We start from the raw sequence: 19,405 nt of genomic DNA, 5'->3' as shown, positions 1-19,405 counted from the left end.
GACTGCAAACAGGATGAAAAAGTCTTTGGTTTATTGCCACTACTTCAAAACCAAGCCTGATGGTACAAGACATCCTACCCATGCTCAGCAATCCAGCTGGGATCCACTCACAGCACAAACCCAGGGGAGGAGCACTCAGTCCTCCAGCACCTCAGACAGAGCTCTATTGGCTCAACTGCAGCCACATTTTGATCCCTGTCAAGATTAACCATCCTTCCTCCTGGCCCCCAAACACCGCTCCAAATTACATTCATCCTCCCTCTTGAGATGAGCTAACAAAATCCATCAGCAGCAAGCAGCACTGAACTCAGGAAGTGGTGTAACAAATCCAAAGAAAAACAGAAAGAGTTAATAGTGCCATCAAAAAGATGAAGCCATGTTCATCTTGGAAAAATACCAGCTAATTCACCTGTGGGGAAATACTCCTCAGGACAAGTAGGAGAAGTGAAAGGCATTGGGTTCCTCCAGCAGGAACCTGGAGCCCACTAGGGCAAAATCCCCATTACCAGCCCACCTGAGGGCACAGGGACACAGAGAACACTGCTCAAGCAAAGTAAAAACACCATTTTCTATGAATAAGAAAAGGTGCTACACATGATAACATGAAACACTTGGAATCAGTTTCAATTTCTCTAAGCACTGTTTCAAGGATGAGAGGTGACATCTGGCTGCCACCAGAGCCCTCTCTAAGGGCTTTTCATTGCCTAAACCCCTACACTAGCACTGTTTTAATAACTATAACAGTGAGTTCCTATTGAGAAGCTCCAGAAACAACTATGTCTGGTAGTAATTTTATACCTGTTTTCCATGGCAGAACCCCCTGGCTCTCAGGAAACCATGGGATATTAAGTGTATCCCAGAGAAACAGGCAGATCCAGGACACGTCTTCTGCTGCAGTGCATGGGCAACTGCTCTGAACTGCTGCCCTCTCTACTTCCAAACCACAAACACTCAGAAAATGCCTTGCTTTTAGGGTACAATTTTAATAATGAATATTGGAGTTATAAGGCTGAAAAAGCAAGCTTCATTCTGAGAGGGTGTAATAATCCCACCTGTGGCTGCTCCCAGCACGCCACACTGCAGCCTACCTTGAAGCACAAAAATGGGAAGCATAAATGGCCTGCTTGTGGTGTTACATTATATGGCACAAGGCTTTGTCTTTGAGTGAAGAGGCGAAAGGCAAAAAAAGAAAAAAAAAATATATCAGGGCTTGAAACTGCAAAGAATTAAGCCTTAATATCAGCCATGCTGGTGACTGGATCTCAGAAGCCTGCTTCCCTCTGAATTTCTCCTTGCTGTTGTGACGTGCTCACACTGAAAATTTTCCCCTGAGCAACTGCCTGACTAAAATACAGCACACCCTTACCATAAAGCCCTTTGTTAAAACATCTTTGCCATAAAGCTGCAAAACCTTGGCTCCCAAGTACATTAAATCGTTATAAACCTGCCTTCGTTTTAACCGCGCAGTATTTCAAAACACAAAGCGCTTCTTCTGAGAGACAGCACTTTAATGAGGAGAGGGGCAAAATATATAAACCAAACCTCATTATAGCATAATTTCCAGGAGACAAGCATGCTGTTATAAAAGGAATCCATGGCAATAGCATTTCACATAGCTTGAAGATTTAATACTTTTAAACAGCCACCGCTACTTTCAGCCTTTGGTGGTGTTTTGTTTTGAGCGTAAGAGAAACAACCAAAATTATGGGTCCGCTGTCAGCTATGTATTTTATATTCTGTAAATTGTTGCAAATGGCGGATTCAACTCTAAGGCACGCTCAAAAAATGTAACAGAGTCAGTAAGAGACTCACTACAAGTTACTGTGTATATTCTTCCTTTAAACTTCTGCATTCTTAAAGGTTGTTGCTTTAAAAACCACGATGCAGCATGGACAGGGTAAATTACCCAAACCAGATCCAGTCCATACTGAATTGAAAGTACTTATAATGATAGTTTGTTCATGTGCTAACAGTGAAGCCAAAGAAACCTATCACACGACAAGAAAAATCTGGAGTATTAACAGACAAATGAAAGTAATGGATATAACGCCATTTAATACCACCTGTCAGATAAATCAGGGTAACTGGCACATCAAAGGGACTGCAATTAGTTTCCAAAAATGAGAATACTCATTTTTCTTTAAATCTGAAACTTGATTGCTTTCTACAAAATGACAAGTGGATCAGCCTCCCCCAGCCAACGAGAAAAATGTTACTGGAGAAAACTGCTCTTCCTAAGAACAAATTATCTATCAAAGGAGCCTCCTGAATTACACTGGTCTACAAGACTTTTAAACTTAATCTAATAAGAATTGCCATTATTGATTACAGTTCTTCCACATTAGTCATCCAGTTGTAACTTCTGAAATGAAAGCTTAGCAATGATTAGGTATTTACTATAGTCAGTAGAGAAAAATAGTGAAGAAAAAGATGACCTTAAAGGCCACCAAAGGAACAATGTACCTCTTATTTTTTCTTTTTTTGAGAGAAGGAAAATAAAACAAGCAGAAAACCCCAACCCCCGCCCCCCAAATAATCCCATCCCAAACCCAACAACAAGCAAGGGGAGATGCACTGCATGGCAGCTTTGACTTTAAGCACATGTAACACTGATTGATGGATACTGAAAGCAGAGACACCTGTGGAAAATTAAACCCAAGCAAGCACCAAAACTGGGACAGGTTTTTTATGTTTCTTGGTCCTACTTTAGAAATCTACGCAAGAAGGATCAGAATTTCAGGCAATGATAATTCTAGCTACTGTCACAGATCTGGGTCAACAGCAGGGTAAAAGTTGACCTGTAATTGATGCCTATAACCTGGTTAGGATAAGCATTTCCTCTTATCTCTTTGCTGCGGCTTATGACAAATGATATTCTGGACTGAAGGGTGCTTATGCTCCCTGATTACCAGCAGGTTCAACACTTACTACATGGCTACAGAGATGGAGTGGCACTTCTGACTGCAGCTCTCAGAGAGGCATCTGAACAGAACACAACACACCAGCCCTTTTCCTAAATCCAACATCCATGATTTTGCCATTGAAGTCCTGTTTCCAAGGTACTTTTTACAATTTTTACTGATGTGACTCTTGTTTCCAGGTTTAGAGCAAAAGGATAACAGATTCCTCCTTCACCATCATCACTCTCTTGTAAATCACAAGAGATGTTTGCAGCTCTTACCAACTTCAGCACGGCAGCAGACAGCAGGCTGGACAAGTCTGAGGCAGCATGTCAGCACACAAATGATAACAGGATGTCTGGTGTTAAGGAACCCAGCCTAGCACGTGCCTTCCCTTAGCTCAACTTTAATATTTTTCTGCTTGGCTGTGCAACTAAACTTCGAGGAAGAAGACAGCTGCAAGCAACTGCACATGCTACTTCTGTTTTACAATCTTCCCACTTCCTCCATTAACAGCTGAGGCTTTGGGGTGCTAGAAACAAGCACTTATCACAAATGTGCAATGAGACCCTGAGCTAACGGGTTAGCTGACATGGAACTGTTAACAGTGAATTGGCTTGGAGACAGTGGGGGAAAAAATAAAAGAGGGGAAAAAAAAAGGGAGACAGAGTGAGAGAGACAGAGACAGCAACCAATTCAGCTGCAAGAAATCAAGCTAAATCAGTCCCAAGTGCCCATGTTGGAGAGACTTGATCTCATACCTTGCTTGTTATCAAGGCACTCCTGATACGAGTCAGCTCCAGTTCCGTTGCGGTCTACAGACAAAACAAAAAGTTTCATTCATATCAAACATAAATATTAGAAACTTCTCAAATGGCAGCCCTGCTGGAGCAACACGTTAGGTGCAAGCAGTGCTACTGCCTTGGGAGGCCATGCTGCTTGGCTGACAGGACCTGTGAGTGGTCACAGACAAGGGACAACAGACTCACACCAACCCACTGGGAGGAACTGAACTTATTTTAGTCCTGGGCAGGAGGTGCTCCAGCCCTGCCCATCTGTCTCCACACTGCTGGTGCAAAGGGGAGGGTGCTCTGAATTCCTTAAGCACATGGAGGATGGAATACTTGGAGTTAAACCCATCATGAAAGCACTGGTTTGAACCAGCAGAACTCAAACTACATTCTGGAACAGACTTCTCTGTGGCTGGTGGTGCTGTGGTCCTTTTTGGGTTTTGGCTGCTACATCATATTAAAGTTAGCTGAAGATACAAGAACATGCTTTCCAAGTATTACTGTTCCATGGATGCAATGTTACTGCAGGTGCCACTGGGGTTATGCGACCCAGCAGCAGCAGGGGAGCTGGTCTGTGCTGTGAAAATGGAGAGAAGCTAAGACTCTTGTGCACATGTGTGCTCCACACAGAAAAGAAAATAGACAGCTCCCAAACACAAGTGTGGTCACACGTGGCCTCTCACATCCAGCATGGATGTCACCTAACAAAGCCCCTTATCTGCATTAGAGGTGCAGTCAGATCTCAGCATCTGTGTGTAAAAATTGTTTCACCTGCAGGTTAGCAGAATGAGGTTACAATGTGGTTTTGACCTCAAATGCAAACCAAAGAATCTTCCAGAAGTTTCTGCTCCTGCTTTACAATTCAGTTCAACCACCAAAAATGCCTGGATGGTCCTTGAAAAAAAGTTATTTCAGTACACCTGCAACCCCAGGTAAACAAATGTCCTTTCAGCAGCTTACATGCACCTTACACACCATGTTACACATGAGGACTAAAGCCATTGAGACCGTGAGGTGTCTGCACAACCTCAGAAAGGGAGGTTTTCGACATCACATGTCTAAGAATGCACCTGGTGCTAAAATCAGTCCTGTGTGTAACTACCAAACCATTGGATCAGGTCACCCATGGCACATGCTCCTACCATGGCAATCCCCAATGGCACTGGAGACAGCTCCTCTGCTGGAACAGATCCATGAGCTAATTACCATTAATGAAGGAGCCAATCCACCAAGCTGAGCTAACCACCAGGCTATCCATAGCAGTATTTCAGCACCACCATCCAGAGAACTAGCACAACAATGTGTTAATTTCTTTTTAAACATGCTGTTTAGGGCCAGAAGTTTATAAATACTGTTCATAAGAGGAAAAAAAAGACACTAAGGAGAACCCTGCCAACCAGGCACCTACAAACAGCTGCATTTCTATACCTCCAACAAGCACTGGTCCCCGACTATGAGGGCTTGCTGGCACTGTGTGCCAAACACATTCCCTCATCAGCTGCCCCTCTTATCTTTGCTCAGCCATCAACTGGTGATGGCTCCTTGAAGAGGAAGAGATCCAGATCCCAGTTAAAAGGCTTCACATTCAGCAATAGTATTTAATGAACAAAGAAGCAAAAATTGAAGTTGCCCCACTGTTTGTGTTGTGTAAATCGCAGATAATAGATCTCCCTAATCCTAATGAGGCCTTCCTATTAAAATCTTTATTAGCTTTCAGTTCTGCAGATTGCCCAAAGGCTCATCAGTTTCCCTATCTCTCAGTACCAAGATCTGCTTTAACTTTTACAAATAGCTCTAAGATATTTCTCAGCTTATCAGCATTGCCAAGCAGTCTGTCTTATCATTACTATTGCAGATAAAATAAATGAGCTCACGATGATATGAATAATGGCATTTTCTGTAGGCTGGTTTCCCATTACATTTTCAACAGATTGTAAACTTAAGCACAAAGGAGAGAAAAAATAAAAAAGAAGACAGTATGTGTGTGTGTGTGAGGGGGGGAAGAGTGGCTTTTTTCCCTTCCCATTTGCCTTCAGTGCCTTAGAGCACAGGCTGCATTTTTTTAAGCTCACCTGATGAGAGCTAGTAATTAATTTTGAAAGGGAGCAGAAACACCTCAGCTCTGCTTCCTCTGAAGACCAAAACCCCAGTTACTTCTGGGATGTTTTTTCAGCTGCATTTATTGGAGAGAAGCAAGGGCTAAACCACGCTCTGCCTAATGAAGCCATCTTCATTAGTTCTCTCCTTTTCCCTCGCAGCCTTAGGAACACCAGTCAGATTGGGAATTGAAATCATGAAAAGCAACAGAACTGCGTTTGAATTAAAAGCCTAAGCTACAAAGGTCTCCGACGGCTGCTCGGGGCTGATTAGCAGGAGGCGCGCGCGGCTCCGCTGCGGCGCGGAGCGAATTTCGCAGCGCGCGGAAAAAGGCAAAGCAAAAGGCAAAAAAAAGCATCCGTGGGAGGGAGACGGGGGAGAGCCAGGAGCCCCTCACGGCTCTGCCTGCCCGTGGCAGCCAGCACGGAGGTCACGGCTCTGGCAACCATTTTCTGCCTGGTGCCTGCAGCAAGCGCTACAGGGTTAAACGCTCCCCTGCTCCCCCCTCCGCGCAAATTCCTCGCCCTGTCACTGTATCAAGGTTATCTATTATTGGCAGTGACAGGTGAAAATTAATCTCCTAATTATTTCTTGCTGCGTAATCTGCACTGAAGGAGTAACGTAAAAGGATTACAGTACACCCTCTACGGAAGGCTTTGCTAGAAAGCCAATCATCCAGGGAGATAGAGGGGATGTGGGAAAGAGATATTTATGACGGATTTCCAACCATTTTGAAGGCGGAATGCGCTGTAACTTTATAACCGACAGCTCTGGAGTGAGGATATTCTTGCAGGTATCTTAATAGCCTAAACACTCCTTATTGTTGATTCCTCCAGGAAAAAAAAGCCCTAAGATTTATATCCATTATTGTCCCTGATTCTCCTCTGGAATAGCAGTTACTGCAGGAACAGCATCCGTGTACAGATGTTTTTTACCCCCCACAGAAACATTATAGCAAACAATGTACCCAGACTGCTTCAACTCAATATTAAAAATCTTGCAGCTACCTTCCAGAGCAATTTAACTGTAACACTTTTTCCACAAGAACAAAAGCTAGACTGAGTACTTGCAAAAATAAAAGCATTTTTTAAAAAAATCTCATTTTGTAAGCAAGCTAGAAATATCTTTGGTAACAACACAAACAGGCACCTTGAAATGCTGGCTTCATGTAAACTCCAGCTTTCCTCTTACCACCCACCAGAAAAGACGGTTTATTTTTACAGCATTCAAGATCACACATTTATCTTTAACCCTTCCCATGCAGCCATATAAGGCACAAATGGGTGTTTGCAAGAACCTGTTTGTCTATGTCCATGCCAACACCATCATTCTAGTTGAAGTTTCCAAGAACAATCAATCACAGGTTGTGCTCAAAATTACATTAGCTACCTTGAGAGATGCTGTCACTGCCTGTGCCTCTGAGATGGTTAATGCAAGGGTCCTTGTCTGTGAAGCCCTTACAGGACAGGCAGCAAGAAAATCACCACTTGGAATCAAGTCCTGACACCAGTATCACTCACACTTATCTTCCATTTCCTTGACGGCAACAGTGCAGAAACAGTTTCTATACGGTGCAGAAGCATCACTAATTCCTTTATGCAAACTCTTGGTGATTAAATCCAGCATCACATTCCTAATTCTTGGAAAGCCCTGGATCTCGCAGCTGAGGACAGGTAAGTAACACAGGTGACAGTGTCCCGAGGTGGGGCAGGATTTCATGGCAGAGGACAGGTAAGTGACACAGATGACAATGCCCCGAGCTGGGGCAGGGTCTCACAGCTCGGGACAGGTAAGTGACACAGATGACAATGCCCCGAGCTGGGGCAGGGTCTCACAGCTCAGGTAAGTGACACAGGTGACACAGGTGACAGTGCCCCGAGCTGGCGCAGCCCCCGCGGCCGGGGCGGCGCTGGGGGCGCACCTGGGCGCAGTGCACACCCGCGGCCACACGGTGGCGCAGCCGCGCTCCGAGCGCGCCCGGTCCCGGCGCTCCCGGCCCCGCACCTGAACCCCCAAAAACCCCAAAAAACCCCCAAAACCCCAAGGCCCAGGCTGCGCCCACCTGGGACACACCCCCGACACCGTCAGGGGTCACTGCGCCCCCACAACCCGACTGCCAGAGGGAGCCGCCAAGCTGGAGCGCATTTGCCACTCCAGGGACAGAAGCTGGCCGAGCCATCTGAAACGCTGATAAAATCACCAGCACTGGGGGTTTTAAATGAGCAGCTCAAATCTGGCAAATTCCCCAGCAGTGACAGAGGTGCTAAGGCTGTTCACCTTTTCCTCTGTTGGTTTAACACCTCTGGGCCAGGCTGTGGCTCCTGGAGCCTCCCTGGACTCCGAGCATCAACAGTGCTGGAGGGCAGGTGTGTGGAAATGGATTATTTACCTCCTGAAGGCAACTGCTACCAAAAGAGTAAGACTCTATTGAAGTAACTTTTAACAAGAGCTTCTCCATCTGAAAGACAACTCCTAGGTGATCCTCAGGATACCACTAAGACTCTGAAAATATGTGTCCAGCTACCAAGTTTTGCTGCATCCACACATCACCTATATATATTTCTACATATTTCATTTTCATCAGCATGAAGGTAAGGCAATTTGAGTTTCCCCCATTAAGGCTAGCGATTTACTTCTCCTCAGGACCTATTTTCAATAGACAAACAGATATAATTTAACAAAGCCTAGAACAGAACATAAGCCCTTAATGGTTTACCCTTGGTGTTAAGTAAATGAGGAAATTATTCACTGGCATCTCTCATTCTGCAGATGTTTCAATCTTAGAGTTACCTAATCTCTTACACAGTAGTTATGAGAACAAAAGAAATGTGTATAGAGGCAAAGGACTCACCTACTAACATATCAGTACTACTTCTAACAAGCCTGTTTCCCAGTAATATGTTTTCCTGATGGAAATCTGAAGAACAAATTCCTATCCATAGGCATTTTCCCCAAATGCTCCATCATCAACCTCATTATGCGATACAGAAATTCTCCCAAGGGATATTATGTAATGGCAATCCCTCCTTCCTCCCCCTAAGGAGTATATTTCTCATTACATCTCCTAGTAATTGATCAGTCTAGGAAATCATTTCTGGTAAAACCATATGTTTCTTTACCTAGTTTAGAATTTCCATCTTTATTCAGAAGGATAAAAAAAAAAAAAAACAACAAAACAACAACTTCCAGGAGATCCTAAAATTTCTATTTCTGATGCTTGATGCCAATCTTTCCTCAAACATGTTATTAAGCAAGGAGTAACACAAACTTATACCTGCCTGACCTCAGATCTTACAAATTCATAGTCATTTAAATTAAGCATCTTACATTTCCTAACCTGATGATACAAATAGTTTTATTTTAATGGATTTTAAAAGATTGTTTCATATTCCAGTGTATCCAGACACCATAAACCATATTGTGGATAATTCAACATAAGGATTAAAAAAGAAAAAAATAAATAAAAGAAGGAAAATATTTAAGGCAGAAAATTACATAGACATCTGTGCTCTCCAAAAGTACCATATAGCACAGACCAGCCAGCTGAAGAATGCAGCCTTTCTCACTGCCACTTCTGTCAACATATCCCCACCAAACATCCCACCAGGTTTTACTTTAGAAGCCACAACAGCAAACACTAATATTTATACCCCTTGTTCAATGTTAACACTTCAAGATGGCACATTCTTGAACATCAGAGGAAAGTAAGTATCAACTACTGCTAAATATCTGCAGTTTGTCACTGGAACTGGAGACATGCTCCAATCCCTTTTTAAACTTCAAAATACCAGAGCTACGTGTGACACTGCTATTTGATTTAGCCAGCCCAGGCCACAAGGTCCAGCAGATGACTGCATGTCCTGATAGAATAACACTGGGATATATTTTACTGCTTCGTTTGTTTATGAGAACAGACTGCCCCTCTCAGATAAACAAGGCTTAAGGTTTCACTCAGAATAGCCCACCTTCCAAACAAAATAAAATAGTTTTAAAAACCCCACTGTATACTAGTGAAAACTTGGTATCCAGCTAAATAAAATACTGCCTGCCTTGTCTTACAGCATTAATCTCCACTGGAAAAGAAAATCAGGCATCTCAACCTGGTGCCTTTTGGCTTTAGCACAGGGCAGTTTTAGGGAACTGCTGTCAGCAAAGGAGGAAATTCTTGAAGAGAGCATTAGGAGCCTGCCACTTGTGGGAAGTTAATGCCTTGTGTATAATTCAAGCAGCTCGCCCTTGTAAGTCTGTATGTGGGGAAAATCGGATTTATACATAAACATAAACCTCTGAAGTAAATTCTGATCAGGGATGACCAAAGATTTAACTCTCTAGAAAGAAGAATGGTAAGACACTGTTTTCCTGTAATACCTTGGCAGCCTTTTCCAGTTGAGCAAGGCTTTCTTTCAAGAATTGATAACGAAGTAAATAATTCCACTTTCTGCGGCACAGGGGAGACCAGTTAAGGACGCTCTCCAAGACCCAAAGCAATCATTCAGAACAGTAACTTACATAACAAGAAATTATCTTTGTTACAAAATTAGGTTAAAAGGACCTCAGATACTGTAACGTTACAAAAAATCAGGACATGCCTTGAGAAGATTAGCTGCCAAGCAGCCTCCTGAGATAAATTCGCAACTTCAAGAAGATTTTACAAGCCTAGAAACCAGTTTAAATTCCAGAGAGAAAAACAAGCCTTTGCCATTTAAAAAGGTCCTTCTTTCCTTCCCTCTGCCCTCACCTTATTCCCGAGCTCTTTCTCCGAACCATCTTTAGTTAACCAGTGACCTGGAAATCTTATTTCGCCTCCCCCTCCCCTTCTCAAATTTGTCACTTTAAACATACAAGGTTTAATTTCTTAATTGGATTAAATTTTTCATTCCGGCTGAGCAGAGGGGCCCCGCGGCAGGCGCGGGGAGGGGAGCGGAGCCCGGCAGCCCCGCACCCCGATCCAGCCTGGCCCGCACAACCCGCCCGGCCCGGAGCGGCGCCGATCCTCACGCCAAAACACACAGGGGGAAAACAAAAAAAAAAAAAATCCACGACGACCATTTTCAGACTTGCGAGAAGAGGGGCTGCGGCCGCATCGAAGGGGTTAAACCGCCGGGCACGGATTTTTTTTGAGTTTGTTACCGTTTTCAACAGCCAGAAATCCCAGACCAACACCGGCCTCATCCGGCAGCCGGCTACAGCGCCAGGCAGCCAGCAACACCCGGCAGAGCCAAGTCGCGATATTCCGCGATATTCCGCCCACGGGGACCCCCGAGACGCCCCGGGAGCGCGCAGCGGGACCGGCACGGCCACGGCCACCCGCGGGTGGAGCAGCGAGTCCGCCCGGTCACCCGCGCTGCCCGGAGCAGGCACAGCTTCAATATTTATTATATTTATTATTCACCCTCCTCGCGAGGGTGGGAAGGGGGATGCGGTCGCACTGGAGGAATGTGCGAAATGGGGTGAAAAAAAAGAAAAAAAAAAGGCAGCTCGGGAGCGCATCGCATCCAAGCAGCTCCGCGCTGCTGCGCCGCTTTCTTGTCTTGTGTTTTATTTAAACACACCCAGTTTCTCCCGCAAAAAAACCCCTCCATAATTCCGCTAGGAGAGCTCCTCGGTTCGCCTCCAGGAATGGGCAGCGAGCGGCTCCTGCCCCTCCGCATCGCGACCCCCGCTCGGGAGAACGCGGAGCGAACCAGCCCGAGGAAGCCACCGGGAAAGCTGAACCGACCTCTCCGGCAGCACCGAGAACGGCGCAAGAGGGAGAGAAGAAAAAGAGAAACACACAGAGACCGCACGCACGGAGCCACCACCACACCGGCGGGAAGCACAGCGATTTCCTCCCCTCGGCTGACCGCAAAGCCGCCGGCTCCCCGGCAGGAAAACACTTCCCCCGCCGAGGAACGGGGCTCGGCGAGGGGACCAGCAGTGCCCGGGGTGGGGTGGGGGTCCCCGGCCCCGAGGGCTCCCTCCCACCCTGCCTCCCGCCGCTACTCACCGCGCGGCGCGCAGAGCATGGCGAGCCCCGCCGGCCCGCCGGGCCCCCGCGGGATGATCCTCCGGGCGCGGCCGGGCGGGCGCGGCAAGGAGCGGAGCGGAGCCGCTCGGGGCCCCCCCGCAGCGGCACAACGCGGCTCCCGGCCCGGAGGTGCCCCGGGGGTCCCGCCGGCCCCCGCCGCCTCCTCCTCCCGCCGCGCTCCTCCGCCGCTCGCTCCTTCCCTGCGCTCTTCCTGGGGCTGCAGGCACAGCGTCTCCTCCTCGCGCTTTTTTCTTCTTTTTATTTTTTTCCCCCTTGGTTTTTGTTTTGTTTTTTTTTCTCTCTCTCCCCCCGGTCGAACCCGGGGCTCAAAGTTTGCGCCCCCGCGCCCGCTCAGCTCCGGAGCCGCCGCGCAGACGGCGCTACGGGTCCATCACCCGCGGGGCCAAAACCACACGAAGGGGTGAAAAGCCCACAGACGCACCAAAAAAAGGCAAAAACCAGCAAAAAAAAAAAAAAAAGCAAGCGACCCAGGCGGCGGATCCGGCCGGCATCCGAGGAAGGGAGCAGGGGAACGCTCAGCTCCGCAGGCAGCGCCAGCCCGGCCCCATCCAGGGGCTTCCCCCGGCGGCGGGTTGGTTTCTTTCTTTCTTTCGGTGGTTCACGCCTCGGTAGCCATTATTCCCAAGCACGGACGGGGAGGCACCGCGCCGAGCCCGCTCCGCTCCGCGGCGGCGGTGCCGCTCCCCGGGCGCTCCGCGGCGCGACTGCTCCGCGCGGCCGCGGCCGCCGCGCCCCGCCCCGTGCCCGCCCGCCCGCGCCGCGGGGCCAATCCGCCCGCGAGACGCGCGGCCCCGCGCCGCGCGCGCCCCGGCCCCGCCCCGCCCCGCCGCGGGAGCGCGCGGGACCCGCCGTCGGGGCAGCGCCGCGGGAGCGCGCGGGCGGGGGACGCGGGAGGTGCGAGAGTGAGCCCGAGTTTAACGCGGGTGCGGGAACGGCAGCGGCCGTGAGCGTGTGCGGCAGCGCCCGCCCCGTGCCCCGCGGCTGGCTGGGCGCGCACACGAGCACAGGTGTGCAGGGGCCGTGCGGACACGGCCCCATCCAGGTGCACGGGGTGTGTCTGCGTGGCAGGTGTGCGTGAGCCCTGTATGCGATCTGTGTGTGTGTTGTCCTTATGTGCACTGCAGGCGTGCACAGTGTGTGTCCGTATGTGCACAGCCTGTGTCTGTGTGTGTGCACAGTGTGTGTCCGTGTGTGTGCAGTCTGTGTCCATGTATGCAGTCTGTGTCCATGTGCACAGTCTATGTCCGTGTGTGCACAGCCTGTGTCTGTGTGTGTGCGTGGTCTGTGGCTCTGTGCAGTGCGTGTGCCATGTCTGTGTGCACACCCGTGTGTATGTGTATGTGTGTGCACACAGCCAGTGTCTGGGTGTGTGCATGGTGTGTGTGTATATGTGTGTGCACACAGCACTGTCTGGATGTGCGCGTGTGTGCGCGCACGCAGCGCTGTCTAGGTGTGTGCACGGCGTGTGTGTGTATGTGTGTGTGCACACAGCGCTGTCTGGGTGTGTGCATGCCCTTGTGGGTGTGAGGTTTCTGCCTGTGTGCACACAGTCAAAGGGCAGATGAAGCATATCAGTGCACTCTGAATGCCCCGCTGTGTGCATCCCTGGTGTGTCCGTGTGTGTGCATGCTCCCTCCCCCACCAGCCTGTCGATGGGCTGAGGTTGGGCTCCTTTCCCTCTATTTTCCATGTTAGTTGCAGCCTCCTGTGTCCCTGAGCTGCATTTGGACCCCCAGGGGATTTGGTTCCGGGCAGAGGGAGAAGAGAAAAAGCAAAGGAAATGTTTAATCGTGATTAACCTTCCCTATTGCAAAATAGTTGTTAGTAGGTATATTTAAAATATAATTACTATTGCTGTGATTCACAGGTGCTTTAATAAATGGTTAATCAATGGCCACAGGGCCAGCAGTCCCGCTGCCTGACATGCCTGGTTAGCACCTGCTGCAGTGAACGTGATTCACGGGGACAGGGCCAGCCCCTGCCCTCCTCTCCCCATGTGGGATGGGGGTGTCACACCCACGAGCCTCCAGCACAGCCCCTGCTCACTCAGCCTGCACCCCACAGCCTGTTCTGCACCCCAACACCCCGCTCTGCACTGCTGGCCCTCACCCAGCAGCATTTTGGGGTGTCCCCGAATGGCCCCAGCAGTGCCACTGCCTCTGGGGTGGGGGAAAGGAGCTGACCCAGCCTGGTCTTCATGTGGCCTGCAGAAATTATCAGAAAATCTTCAGGGAGAAAGGCGGTAAACATCTGTATACTATTAAATCCATTAGATGTGTTCATTATTTTATATTGATTGGTATATCACTACACAAAGTTAATATATTATGATTATTAGTATATTGTTAAATCATTAAATACGACAGCAGACGCAATAAATAATTTCCAGGGGATCTCAGCTGACATTTAGAAATTGATGGGTATGTTTTTCCCTTTGCATCCTGGCTGGCTGCAGGACTGCAGCGACGCTCTGGCTGCTCTGACTGATCTCATTCCCTGGCTTTCCTCTGCAAGTGAAGGCAGCAGAAGGAGCCTGCTCTGCCATGCCCAAGTTTGCATTTTAAAAGATGGAGCTGAATTAATACGAGCCCCAAAGAAACCTGTTGGACGAGGATATTCAAACCAATGCGTGAAACAGGGAGCCACAAGAAGGATCCACACTGGAGGCTGCACCTCGGTGCTGCTCAGGGAGAAGAACACCCTCTTGCAACACCAACAGGATTTTCATGTGAAAACACAAGGATGGAGCTGCCCTGGTGTCAGGAGAGCTGCCACCTGCCTCCTGCAGGTACCCACCCTGACTGGGGAGCATGAGCATCCCCAAACCCCCATCCCAGACTGCAGGTCACGGGGGGGTTGTGGATTTATGGCACAGCTCCTGACGAAGCAGCAGATGTTGGAGAGCATGCACATCTGTATCTTTACAGCAGGGGAGCTGGATGCCAATCAGGGTTAATTCGGGATAAATTTACAAGAGCTCACAGCATGACCCAAGGTACCTCTTTATTGGCCTACTACAGGCCTGCTAAATGCATTGGCCGACTACCACACATTAAAGCCACATGAGCTTGTATGTTCAGAATGTATTTTACAGGAAGACACAGGGATAGAAGAAGGAGGAGAGCCTGTGTCACAAATGACATCCAGATGTGAAAACACTGTAAATACAAACATCAAAAGGCTTACCCCTCCACATTCCTGAAAAGACAACATTGGAGAAAGGACTTGCTGCATTTAAACAAATATTCCCGGCAAGGAAGCCAAGGAGCCTGCTGTCCCTGGTGCACAGCAAACCCCCATGGATCCGAGTGGGAATTAGCCATTTGTCAAGGCAAATATGCAGCAAATATTATGCCATCCTCTAGACAGTTCAACCTTGGATCAGGGGCAAGGAAACAGGATGGAAGGGAAGGTGTTTTGCTAAGAAGACCAGAAGTTTAAATCTAATAACTCAAATCTGAAAACTGCACTCCAGAAAGCTGTGATTATTTAGATAAAGTCTCCAGGGCTATGACATACTTCTTACTAGAATTGATACCATTCAGGGACAGGACTTAAGCCTTGCCAGTTGCATGAAATAACTAAATAAACAGGTGCCTTTTTAAGCCTCGTTATTTGCTGCAGTGAAGACAGAACTGGAGTGATAGCCTAGAAAATCTGGGATATCTGGTAAACCACTCAGTAACATTGTTTTAAGAAGATGTGGGGAATGAAAGGCCATTCCCTTGAAAGGGCTCTGAAGAGCTCCAAATCTCTGTTTGCATGGACCTACAGAGGAGCTGGCAGTGAATCACCACCAGTGAAGGACAAGTGTTCCTGGAGCCAAGGACTCATCCCATCAGTCACCTGCCACATGTCCCTTTCCCTTCTTGCCTGCTTCTGACTGCAGTAGAACGCAATGGGGAACAGAGGTGATTTGAAAAGCACAGAATTAACCTAAAGTAGCATCAATGGCAGGGCAAACCACTTAACACCCTTCCAGAAAGGCGGGGATTGGTGGCTAAGTGCACACAGGGTGCAACATCAGATGCTCATTTTGTCTTCTCGGTTCAGCCCTCGAATGTGCAAACCACGATGACAACATTGGGTGTTACTTGCTTGAACTCTCAGAGCACCACGGCCAGGCACAGGGCTGGGGCAATGTGAAAGCCACGCTGAGATGGGGTGTATTCTTGTTTTTGCAGCTTTTCAAGATGCTATCTGAGCACCAACACCTTACACACAGCATGAGCAGACCACACGAGGGACTCCACGCCGGGCTGGTGCTGAGTGCTGGGGTGTGGGGCCAGCGTGATTGTTCTCAGAGATGAGATGAGATGAGATAGGCTCGGGCTATTGTTTTCACTCAGGCCTGACTCAAGGCTGCAGGATCACAGGCATCCACTCCACCAGCATATCTGTCTCAAGTGGAGAGCTCTCCCTCGAGACAGGATCCATCAGACCAGACTGATGCTTGAAGAGAGCACGGAAGGCTCTCACCCCGAGACAGAGCACACTTCTTATTTTGGAGCTAAAAGCTTCAAGCAGTTTGATACTGGCAGTGCTGACAACAGACGGGGAAAGCACTTAACCATTGTGTTGCATAAAGATATCATGAGGAAATCGGGATTATACAGCAGAGAGAGTAGAAAAACACTCAGGAAGAGCTTGGATAAACTCCGGGCGAGATTCAATAACAGATGCTGCCTCCTCCTGCATTGTGTGTCCCCACCTGGGCTTCTGCTGGGAGGCAGCCGGAGAGGAATTTTATTGAATCTGTTATTGAGCCTGCTCCCAGGCTGGGGCTCTGCTAGGTACCCTCACAGGGCCTACAGCAGAAGTGAAGTTACACAGGAATTGCAGTGCAACTGTTAAAATGTGCTCTGATTTGCCTCCAAGCTGGTGTGTGAGGGGTGAGCGGGTGTGGTGGGGCTGAGGAGTGTGCAGACAGTGCTGGGACAGGACTGCAGCTCTCCATCCATCCATCCATCCATCCATCCATCCATCCATCCATCCATCCATCCATCCATCCATCCATCCATCCATCCCAGAGCCTGCTGGTGACACACAGCTCCGCTCCCAGGCCCAACAACACTCCAGAACTATTTAGCCATTGGAGGATCACATTACATCCAAAATCTATAGCTGCTCAAGAGCTTAATTTTGACATACAGTTTTCACTTGCTGAGCAGAAAAGGGAGTGGAAGTTTGAAACTGTCTAAACAATAAAGAATGTTTTTTTCCACTGCACTTTCAAATGTTCATAAACTGAACAGAATACATTTAGAGACGGCCCTTTGCCTCGGGGCATCCAAGGCTATGGCTCCAATTAAAGAGAACAAGGATACAGGAGGTGGTACCTCCAGTCTGATTGCTCTCGCCTGGGGCAGCTAAGCCTCATGAATAAACACTGTTGACTCTAACTCTCAACAAAACAATTACACGTTTGTTTTTAGAATACATTTTCTTAGCCTTTCCACTTGCAATTTTTGCTACTATAAACTAGCCAGGACAAGAATAAATACCTTTGTGATTCTCTAAACATCCTTGTAATTGCAGTGCTTCACTCATGAATGTGCATTTCGACATCAGAAAAGATCCTGAGCGATAAGACGAAATGTTTCTTTGAAGTAACCTTTCAGAATTAGATGCAAAATATTTACAGCTAATTATTATTACAAGAACTCCTGTACACACACTGCCAGCCACAGGAGTGAAAACCTTATGTGCAAATCCAGTTACCTTTGAAGAACAAAACCACAAGGAGACGGGTGAGACTTGTATTTTTCTGGGCTCCTGCCAAGCGTGGTGCAGCCCCCGGGGTTCCCCATCTCCCCATGGATCTGCCAGCCCTCCCTCCTGGCAAACATCCCCAAGGGATGCTCCTGAGACACAGGGGGTGCTTCCACACCTCCAAAGTGCTGGCTCAGCTGCCTCCTGGATGGAAATTAAAGGAGTGGCAGGATTTCTGCTGCTGGGAGAGCCTGAACAGAACAGGCAGTGGATGAGTCGTCCTTGGAGACCCAACACAGCTGTTAAAACAGCTAGGACAAACCTGGAGCTTTCACAAGGACTGAAGAAGACAGCTCCAGCCAGCCCTTGCTGGGCTCAGGTTATTTGTAGATGGGTGCAGAAGTAAAGCAGAACACTGGTTTCCTGCTGAGGATAGTGATGGAAGGGGAATAATTATTTACTCAACTTTTAAAGGATTTTTTTCCCAGAAAGCCAACCTATTGCTGCAAAGGAACAGCCAAGCACCAACCACCATTTCAAAATGGCAAGCCTTGAACTGCTTAGCACAAAAGATTTTGGCCAATAAATAACAATTTTGTTTTTTTCCTTAGAAATGCTTCCAAACTGGATTACTATCCTCCTTCTCACTGTTAGTGTGAGGATGAGAGAACATGGAATGGGAAAGAAAGGGAGAGCCTTGCTATCCTGTGGATTTGGGAGCAACTCAAGCTATCCTTGACAATGCTTGTTCCACGTTCCAAGGCAGACTACAAGAGATGTTGCCTGCTCCTATATGTTATTTATACATTGTGTTAAGCAACAATGTGCAAATGAGCTGGAGTACAACACGTCAGACACAGCAAGATGTTGCAGAGCAGCAGAACACAGGGAAGCGACTCTCCCTATGGGGCCCTGGATCCTAGGAGTGTTTATACTCCATTGGATAATTGGGAGCACAGCCAGCTCATCCTAAAATATACAGCATGAGCATGGTTAGGCATCGCATCTGTAACATATACAACTTTAGATGTCAAAGCATCTTTGTTTGAAGTCAACAGCAATAAAAACTACATTTGTACGAGAGCTTAGCATGTGGGAATACATATTGCTAAACCAGGATGTTAACACATGGCCCTCCTTAGCTGGCTGCTGCCAAAAGTATGCCTTTCAAAACTGGGATCAGCATGCCAATAATCTGAGGATATTTTAGAACTTGGAGACATCTACAGCTATCATCCTGTATTGGAGAAAACTCCTTTTTGAACACATTTACCTTTGGTAGAAACTGGCATAACTGCCTCTACTTGGAAAGATTTGGGTCCTTAGCATATATGGACATGTTATGTGTAAAAAACACAGAAGGATTCTTCTATCCTGTTTCATTTTGCAGAAACTTTGCTCAGTCACTTAGTGTCAAATTATTCACTCGTGTAAGTGAAACTTTCAAATGTACACAAACTTTCAAATTAATACAAACCTATCTTTCAAGGTTGCTATCTTGCTATTATTTCATTAAGGCACACTGAAATTACACTAGAACTCTGTTAAGCTTATGGGATTTCTATGAATTTCCTTTCTGTATATTAAACTTTAAACAAATATTATGATTGTATTCCAAAGGCTTGAATGGGCTGATGATTTTGAAAGTGCTACTTTGGCATCACTATACAGCTCCATTCTTTCATGTATGTTTTGTTGTAACACAAAGAAGCTCTATTTATGAAAAGCCAGTCTTAAATCTATAGTTTGTGAAGCCATAATTTGTGGTTGCAATTGTGGTTAATTTAACAAAGCAAGCCTTTTGGTTCACAGTGCACCATACTTACTATTTTTCATAAACTATCAGAGCAAAAAAAAACCCCTTCAACATGTCAGAT

General features: G+C 47.4%; 1 protein-coding gene across 16 annotated transcripts in view; it reads right to left on the bottom strand.

The window, feature by feature from the left end:
• FBRSL1 (fibrosin like 1) overlaps nucleotides 1–19,405 on the bottom strand; it is a 495,150-nt gene that overhangs the window by 90,780 nt on the left and 384,965 nt on the right. For 12 of the 16 annotated variants that reach the window (XM_064726492.1, XM_064726486.1, XM_064726485.1 and 9 more), the window contains one exon: nucleotides 3,662–3,715. The exons of the other annotated variants lie outside the window; for them this stretch is intronic. In XM_064726492.1, coding sequence (XP_064582562.1) covers nucleotides 3,662–3,715 — 54 coding nt within the window. The remainder of the gene's footprint in view (nucleotides 1–3,661; nucleotides 3,716–19,405) is intronic. 16 annotated transcript variants of the gene reach the window in all.

This window comes from Zonotrichia leucophrys, chromosome 15 (assembly GCF_028769735.1).
Source record: "Zonotrichia leucophrys gambelii isolate GWCS_2022_RI chromosome 15, RI_Zleu_2.0, whole genome shotgun sequence".
In the NCBI taxonomy this organism is placed as follows: domain Eukaryota; kingdom Metazoa; phylum Chordata; class Aves; order Passeriformes; family Passerellidae; genus Zonotrichia; species Zonotrichia leucophrys.
This window is presented reverse-complemented; position numbering and strand designations above follow the sequence as displayed.